The following is a 9,532-nucleotide window of genomic DNA, read 5'->3' as shown; positions in this document are numbered from 1 at the left end:
AAGCATTGATATTTAATAAAGCAGTTGGGTAATTTGGGTAATTAGGGAGGAATTCCAAGAACCAAGGAGAACTTGAAAGTGACAAAAACAGCTTTGTTGATACACGTAAAAAAGGGCCAAAGGGGAATTCGTTCATGCCAAGACAACGTTGTTTTAGTTTCCCCAAACCAAGAGCATCTCAGTTTATGTGTTTGATTTTATTTTAATAATTTTAATATTATTTCTTAATTTGGGTATTAGTAGTTATTTTATATAGAGGCTTGATCATTTGTTGTCTTACCTTGTCATCCTATCTAATCCAAAACAATGAATCAACATTACTTTGTTGATTACTTTTCCCAAGTCTTTACCAAATTTACAAGGTAAGTCAGCTAGTACTAAATGTAAAATGCAGGTTGGTACTATTTAGTTTATCGTGTATTAGGGCCTGTTCTCATACATTGAAATTCAGTTCAGCTCAGTTCAGTTCAGCACCTAATTTCCTTCTCTTATTAAATATCTAGTTCAGTTCAGTTCAGCTGAGTTCAGTCAATGAGAAAAGGCCCTTACTTATCATCAAAAGTTAGATGTATATTCACATGAAAGCGGAGATAGTAAAACGGGTCGTTTTATCAGGTTTTTTTCGAGTGGTAGGCTAGACATATCACATATGTTAAATTCTCGACAATGCCAATTATTTTTTTGGATCCTTGCGCTTGATGAGAATCAAACTTAAAAGAGTCGTCGTAACTACAAGGATATATATAAGACTAGAAGAATGTGTATGTGTTATCAAGCTACCCCTATGTAATCTCGCATGCTAACTGTGCGAATCCAACTTTTCTGTATATGCCGCTTCCTCTATATAAACAAGACTTCGGATAATAAGCTTTGAAGTGACATACTTTGTACTTCGTACATCTTAATCTTAATCTTAATTTCCTTGTAAATGACTGTTCGATTAGTTACTTAAAGAGAAATATTTAACCAGTGAAAACAATTTAGCTAAGCAATTGAAATCGATATAAACTATACTAAGGAAACCAGCAACCTTAGCCTAATGCTTAATCCCTTTGAAAAGCATAATCGACTATCTAACTTGCATGCATGAAGCATGGCTAACTCACAATTAAATAACTCACCATTAAACACTACTCAAAATGACATCAAAGCATTCATCAAGCCCATATATAGAGAGACAATATTATCAATACGTACACATTAATTGAATATTAGATGAAGAATAAATTAGCCCTTCAATCAGAAATATACTAGCTCTAGGCCTTCGATACAACAACAAGAATGATACTTGTCAATACATACATAGAGTAATGTTAGATGGAGAACGGACTAATTAACCATGTAAATATGTAACTATACTCATCAATTCCTCGAACGACAACAAGATGGAAGGTGGTGTGATTAATTAAGGGAATGAAATATTAGGAGCTCATAATTGGGAGCTCTAATTTACATGCAATTGCCTACTACATGACCCTCATTCTTGGAGCATCAACAATTACTACTGCTCCCCATGGGCCATTATTGTGATGATTCTAATTCAATTTATGACTATAATAGTATATACATAAGTATATGCTGTATATTTATTTACCTACATTATGATTTCAAACCAAGTTTATAACGTAAGATTTCAGTAAAATTTTCACATCCAATAAATATATTAACTTTAATTGGGAGATGGGTCTACCAGCAAAGACAAATTGAGTGCACTTTTAAAGCACTTTAAGAAACATAGTGGTGTACATCATGAGTGTAGTGTGGTCTTATAGAATCATGATAGATACAGATACAACTGCAGAGCTAAAGCATATGGATGTTGTAGTTTTTATTTGTCAACTTCATCTGCTAAATTCTCTAATTATTTCCATTTATCGTATGTTCTTTTATTGTTGCAACAATTGTAAGTGGATACATCTATCAAGGCTATGCTGGCTATCATATAAATAAAGCTTATAAAGTTGGTTAGAGATTTATCGGTCTTAAGATTTACACCCATATTTAATTTCTATGAATTGAAATAGAAATTATTTTGTAAGACTATGTTCTTTTGAGCTTCTGAGCAAAGATGATTTCAGCAGAACAAATCGTACCACAACTGCATCTAAGTCAAGTGTTACATACTCAGTCATGAACAAATTCCAAAATTACATTTTTGTTTTTGCAGTGATTAATCGTGAATCTTTTCAAAATAGTGTTGTGGTAATACTAATAATAAAAAAAATTAAAAAAAAAAAGAAAAAAGAAAAAAGAAAATGGAAGAAGTAAGTATTTTTTTTTTTTAAAAAAAATGTAAAATTTGAAAGTTGGAAGATCTACGTAAATCTAGTACTCGAGTATGATTTTCTTTCCAACACATGAAAGGGGTCATCATGAAAGTGCATCAATAATGTGCAATTACACAACCTGCTTACTTTTTTCATACAAGTATGTTCTATGAAGATACATGTTTGGAATTAATAATGTTGATCTTCCTACAAAATGAAAATATTAATATTGCATAATTATGTGCCTAATTGAAGATTGAGAGCGAGATTTATATATTAAAAAAAAAAAAAAAAAAACAAGTTTCCTTGTGACTCTTGTCATGTCGACTATATAATTTATTAGAGATTTCATATGACAAAGGGTCTGTTCGGTTCAGCTCAGCTCAGTTTAGCTCAGCTCAGCTCAGCTTCTAATTTCCTTCTCTTATAAAATATTCATTTCAATTCAGTTCAGTTCAGCTCAGTTCAGTTTCTCAGTTCAGATCAGTTCAGTTCAGCTGAGTTCAGTCAATGAGAACAGACCCTAACATAGACACCAAATATTCAAGTAGAATAGGACATACATTGTCAAATCAATAAGCTTGGACGCTTGGTTATAGCGTAATATCTAAGATTGTAACTAAAAAAACTTTTCAAAATGAGTAATTAAAAAATCAAAATTTGAATTTAATAATAATAGTAATATAAAATGGAGGTAGTAATAACAATCCAACAAAACTTATCATAATACTCATACAGTCGTACATGCATACTATCTCATCTATATAGGCTGATTAGGCCATTAAGTGTGTCAATGGCTCTTTTTTGTCATAATTGTTTAACTTAGGGTCTGTTCTGATTTACTGAACTGAGTTGAACTGAATATTTTATGAGAGGAAGAAATTAGAAGCTGAACTGAACTGAACTTAAGTTGAAAAGAACAGACCCTTATTTTGTATGAATTTTTTCATAGAATTGATATGAGTACTTATCTTATCTAATATATGTTGTATCAAATTTGATTGAATAGTTATTATCACTGTATATAAACTCGTTTAAAGTTCGGAATTAGACAAAAGTAAGCATGTTTAAGGAGGGATTAGTAGTTGCATGGGACCACGAAAAAAGGTCATATTCACATATGACATATCACAATGGTAGCTTTGTTTGACGTTAGCATGTTACTATTAACTTGTTAAAAAGAGTCTGACCACCATGTGAAACAGAGTATTCTTGTTTGACCACCCACATCACATATCACAAATTCACAATACATACATACATACTAAACCTATGTCATTAATTATACTGTATTTCAGACTAATTAATTTAATTCTGATGCATTTAATTCTCTCTTTCTCTGTAACTGTCTAACTGACACTACTTCAGTATTTAATTACATTAAATTAAATGCTCTCACCTTTTTTATTTTCATTAAATTTTTATAATAATAAAAAATTAAAAATGGGAAGGTAATTTAAGACACAAACCCCACTTCACTGCTTGGCGTTCTTTACGCCGTTTGCTTTGTAAAAAGTCCACTCGCTCCCTTCCTTTTTTTTCCCTTTTTTCTGTTTTTTTTTTTTTGAACTAAAAAAAAAAAAAAAGAAAAAGAAAAAAAACCATTTTCTCTCTCTTCAAATTTCACTCTAGGACAAAGTACCAGTGGACATACTACATCTTTATACTCAAATCTCAACGTACTTTATTCTATTTACGGTATGCATTAACTGATTAACGTAGACGGAGTAACGCTTAGTGAAGTTCATGTTCTTAGCGAAGAATTTACCTTTTAACTTTGATGTCACAAAGTTGAATCCTCCTAACTTGCGATATTTGGGAGTGATATATCTTTTCTTTTTTCCGCACTTTCAAGTAGTTGATCCGCAAATATTGTACTATAAAAACCTAAGGATTGAGGACTGATTTACAGGGGCGGGACTATAAATGCTAACATTGAAAGTGGTACAGTGCAATTTTGTCACATTAAGCCCTAAAATCATTTTATGAGGAAAATATGTTAATAAATTCAAAAATCGGGGCCCTTTGTGTAGTAGTTTCACTTAGGGGACTGATCGACCACCCTGTACATGCTCAGAACCACTCTGGAGCATAACATAAACGAAATAACTTTAATTTAAAGTCATAAGTAAAAGACAAAACACATCCTAACATAAGTTATATACTTGACTCATATAATCCTATCCTCGTATAAAAGAAACCACAAGGGCAAACAATGTACGCTTTGAGCCTAAATCTTAAGTATCGCTTCCAAAATTTTAACCAACTAATCTACTTTAATTTGCATCAACAAAAGTAATCAGTAACAGTAACATACGATCTAAAGACATGTACCACACTTAAATACTTAATGCAAAAATATTTAATTTCAGACTAACTAATAAAAAAAAGCAATATAAAAAGCTTTGGGTTCTCCAAATTATTCCCTTGACTGTCCCACATTCCATTTTCTCTCTCCTTCAAAATCTTCCATTTTGGCCCTTCTCAACTAAGATCTCTGCTGCACTCACTCTCCTTTCTTTTGTTCTTCCTCGTTTCTTTTTCCTTTAATTACTACAACTCAACCAAAAAAAATTAGTGAAAAATCTCCTACCTTGTTTGTTTGCTTCTTGTTTATGAGTATTTATCAATACATTCTCATTTTCCCCTTTTTGTTTCTCTGTTTTTTTTGCTTTAAACTCAAGTGCCCTTCAATTTTAGGGCAATATACCCTTAAAAATTAAACCATGTATTCTCCCAATTGGGTACATTTGCTTCATCTTTGATCTATCTTACCCTTCCTTTTTTTCTGGCATTTTAACCCAGAAAGATTGAATCTTTACCTTCAAAATAGCCAAAAAAAAAAAAAAAATGGTAGTGAAAATTTTGCTGTTGTTTCTGCTGCTAATAATACCCTCTGTTGTGCTGTGTTTGGATGCATTGAATGATGATGTTCTTGGGTTAATAGTTTTTAAGGCAGGTCTTCAAGACCCAGAATTAAAGTTAGTGTCTTGGAATGAAAGTGATGATAGTCCTTGTAAATGGAATGGTATTAAATGTGATCCTGCTACTAACAGGGTTACTCAGCTTAATCTTGATAATTTTTATCTTTCTGGTCAGATTAGTCGAGGGCTTTTGCGACTTCAATCGCTTCAAATAATCTCACTTGCTAATAATAATCTTTCTGGGAGTATTAATCCTGAGTTTGCTCATCTTTGGGGGTTGCAATCTATTGATTTTAGTGGAAATAATCTATCTGGGTCTATTCCTAGTGAGCTTTTCGAACAATGTGGGTCTTTAAAGTCTGTTTCTTTTGCTAATAATGGGTTATCTGGTGAATTACCAGAATCTTTGAGCTCCTGTATGACATTACAGTCTGTTAACCTGTCGTCGAATCGAATTTCGGGTAATCTGCCTGAAAAGATTTGGTCTTTGAATGGGTTGCAGTCTCTTGATTTGTCTGATAATCTGTTGGAAGGTGAAATTCCTCAAGGGTTTGGAGGAATGTACAGTTTGAGGGTGATTAGTCTAAGGAAGAATGCATTTTCTGGGGTTTTACCAGAAGATATTGGGAGCTGTTTACAGTTGCAGTCAGTTAATTTTGGTGAAAATTCATTTTCTGGGGTAATTCCAGATTCATTGCAGAAGCTTAATATGTGTAGTTCAGTAAGTTTGAATGGAAATTTACTGAGTGGGGAAGTTCCTGATTGGATTGGGCATATGCAAAGCCTTGAAAATTTGGATCTTTCGACGAATCGATTCTTTGGAAGAATCCCTTTTACTTTAGGCAACATTAGATCATTGAAGGAATTGAATTTATCCTCTAATGGAATCACAGGTGGATTACCTCAGTCTCTGATGAACTGTGATAATCTTCTGTCTCTTGATGTTAGTAAGAACTTGTTAAAAGGGAAAATGCCTAACTGGATTTTTGAGATGGGTTTACAGAAATTCTCATTGTCTAGGAATAAATTCAAAGGAATGATTGAATTCCCTTCTCTGAGAACAAATGCATTGTCTTATCAGAGCCTTCAGGTTCTGGACTTGTCTTCGAACGAGTTATCCGGTGTGATTCCATCTGAGATTAAGGCTTTTAGAGGATTACAGTATTTGGATATGTCTGGCAATTTGCTAATAGGCTCAATTCCAAGTACTGTGGGTGACTTGAATATGATTCAGGTTATTGACCTGAGTTACAATATGCTAAATGGCAGCATCCCTTTGGAAATTGGAGGTGCAATCGCGCTTAGAGAGCTTAGGCTTGGAGGGAACCGCTTAACCGGGCATATCCCACCTCAGATTGAGAAATGCTCATCCTTGACAGCATTGTAAGTTTTATCCTGTGCATCTCTACATTTTGTTAAGTGTTTTTCTTAGCTTAATTGATAGATTAACTAGTACTAGAAGTTCTATTTTGCTGCTTGGTGTTCTGCTTGAAATATCATATTCCTGTTTTTAGTATATGGTATATATGTATTTGATAATTTGAATGTGTGAAGAAATTGGCCAAATTCCTCCACTACAATGTGCATTGTAACTAACTCTACCATGATATATACATGAAGTTGAAGTATTCAGTGAAAACTTTATAATTGTAGACATTTGATTAGAGTATCTAACAAGGTTTTTGTGATTGAACTGAAAATGTGCAGAGTTCTGTCAAAGAACAATCTCACAGGTCCTGTACCTCCTACAATAGCAAAATTGACCAACCTTGAGATTGCTGATTTGTCCTATAACAATCTCTCTGGCAACTTGCCAAAAGAACTTACTGATCTTTCCCACTTAACTGTCTTCAACGTTTCGAACAACAACCTTGAAGGGGAACTTCCCGCGGGTGGCTTCTTTGATTCTATTCCTCTCACATCAGTCTACAACAATCCATCCCTGTGTGGATCAGTTGTTAATCAGTCCTGCCCTGCAGTCCACCCTAAGCCTATTGTCCTCAACCCGAATCCATCAACTAATTCTGATGACGACTCTTTCCCTTCGAATTCCCATCACAAGAAGCTTATGCTCAGTGTCTCAGCTCTAATTGCCATTGGTGCTGCTGCTTTTATCTTCCTTGGTGTGGTGATCATTTCTCTCCTCAACCTCCATGTCCGAAATTCTTCTCATCAATTGGCTGCCCCAATGGAATTCTCTGGCAAAGATGAGTTCAGTGGTTCTCCTATGAGTGATTCCCAATATGGAAAACTTGTCATGTTCTCTGGTGAAGCTGATTTTGGATCAGGGGCTCATGCTCTCCTCAACAAGGACTCTGAGCTAGGTCGTGGAGGGTTCGGAGTGGTTTACCATACGGTTCTAGGAGATGGTCGCTCAGTTGCAATCAAGAAGCTCAACATCTCAAGCTTAATCAAGTCTCAAGAAGAGTTTGAGAGGGAGGTCAAGAAGCTAGGCAAAGTGAGGCACCATAATCTTGTGGCTCTAGAAGGGTATTACTGGACCCCTTCTTTGCAACTCCTGATCAACGAGTATGTTCCGGGTGGGAGTTTGTTCAAGCACCTTCACGAAGATCCTAGCAGAACTTCGCTCTCATGGCACCAAAGGTTCAATATAGTTGTTGGGTTGGCAAAGGGTTTAGACCATCTGCATAAGATGAACATAGTTCACTATAATCTCAAATCCTCAAATATTCTGATTGACAACTGCGATGAAGCTAAGGTTGGAGACTTTGGGTTAGCAAGGTTGTTGCCTATGCTAGACCGTTACATATTGAGCAGCAAGATTCAGAGTGCCCTTGGGTACATGGCACCTGAATTTGCCTGTAAAACTGTCAAGATAACAGAAAAATGTGATGTTTATGGTTTTGGAATTTTAGTCCTTGAGATTGTAACTGGAAGGAAGCCAGTAGAATATATGGAAGATGATGTTGTAGTGCTTGCTGAGATGGTTAGAGGAGCACTCGAAGAGGGAAAGGCAGAGGACTGTATCGATCAGAGACTTCAAGGGAATTTTGTCGCAGAAGAGGTAATTCCAGTGATAAAGCTTGGTCTGATATGCGCGTCTCAAGTTCCATCAAATCGACCAGACATGGCAGAAGTGGTTAATATATTGGAGCTCATCCAATGCCCTTCAGAAGGACGAGATGAGGAGATCGAACAGGTTTAGGTTAGTCTTATACCACATTAAGAGGAATGTATATGGTGGCTTTGAAGCGACAAAAAGATCAAATTAGTTATATTTTGGTTTGTGAAGCAACAGGAAGAAGAGGGTATATAGAAAATGTCATTTCCCTTTCAACATCTTTTGTCAATTGTTTTTTTGGCATATTTGTTTGATGTAATCCTTTTTGGTGTGTTTGGCACCACATATAGCGAGTTTTTTGAGTATCGTTCTGTATACAGCATACTCAAATTTTGGCTGTGTTCGTTGCAAATATAATTTCATCAGATAAATTTGTCTGAAACTGTGACATATACATCAGTTAACTTCAACTGCTTAATCATATTGACACCTTAAACCTCAAGATTCTACTTGAAAGCAATGTAACACCCAAGTATGAAGTGCAAGATCAAGCTATGTATGTATTCTCAGACAACAATTTAACTGAAACTCGAGAGTCAAAAACCACTTTAAATTTCTTGTAGAATATTCAGATACAAAAGATATCCTACAAAAAAAGCTCATTATTGTCAAGCAACACCCCACCACGGAATAAATAGTCACGTATACAGTTATACTATTTTAGAATGTTTAAATTCTAAAATCGTTTCATATTTCCAATTTACAATTAATTTGATTAGAGTTTTTTTTTTTTTTTTTTTTTTCCAGAGTCCGAGGTTAGTCTTGAAATGAATGCACAAGGTGGTTAAACTTCCCGACAAGAAGAAGAAAAATTGCGCAGAAAGAAAAGCAGAGGAAACAGAGTTAAGCAACAAAAATTAAGACATAATTTGGATTCATTCACACTTTCACTGTTAAAAAATAAATAGTAAAATAAATAAACATCATAATTAGTAGACATAGCACACGCCGTAGACGTGCAGCAAGTACGTATAAATTAATTGATGCATGCGAATTACCTTCAAGTTCACGCACTATCACTCCCAACACTAACATTTTGAATTAAATACACTTTAACATAATTATTACACCTTAGTTTTCAAGTTATACTTTCATGCTCAATCAAATGATGTTCCACCTTAAGGGGACCTCATCAACTATCTTATGACATGTGCTTCACTATTCCTAAGTAAAAGCAAATGGTTATCATACGGTGTGTATCAAATGAAAGTTGTTATGCTTTTAATTTTTTTATGGATGGGGTCATGTTACTCATGTAA

The 9,532-nt window shown here is 34.5% G+C and overlaps 1 protein-coding gene across 1 annotated transcript; it reads left to right on the top strand.

The window, feature by feature from the left end:
- Positions 1-4,718: 4,718 nt before the first annotated feature.
- Positions 4,719-8,617, top strand: LOC145617572 (uncharacterized). The gene is made up of 2 exons (XM_081672290.1): positions 4,719-6,574; positions 6,899-8,617. Exons 1-2 carry the CDS (start codon positions 5,118-5,120, stop codon positions 8,355-8,357), a joined length of 2,916 nt encoding a protein of 971 aa, XP_081528416.1. The 5' UTR covers positions 4,719-5,117; the 3' UTR covers positions 8,358-8,617.
- Positions 8,618-9,532: the final 915 nt, after the last annotated feature.

The sequence above is a fragment of the Chenopodium album genome, chromosome 26, assembly GCF_948465745.1.
Source record: "Chenopodium album chromosome 26, dcCheAlbu1.1, whole genome shotgun sequence".
Lineage (NCBI taxonomy): Eukaryota > Viridiplantae > Streptophyta > Magnoliopsida > Caryophyllales > Amaranthaceae > Chenopodium > Chenopodium album.
This window is presented reverse-complemented; position numbering and strand designations above follow the sequence as displayed.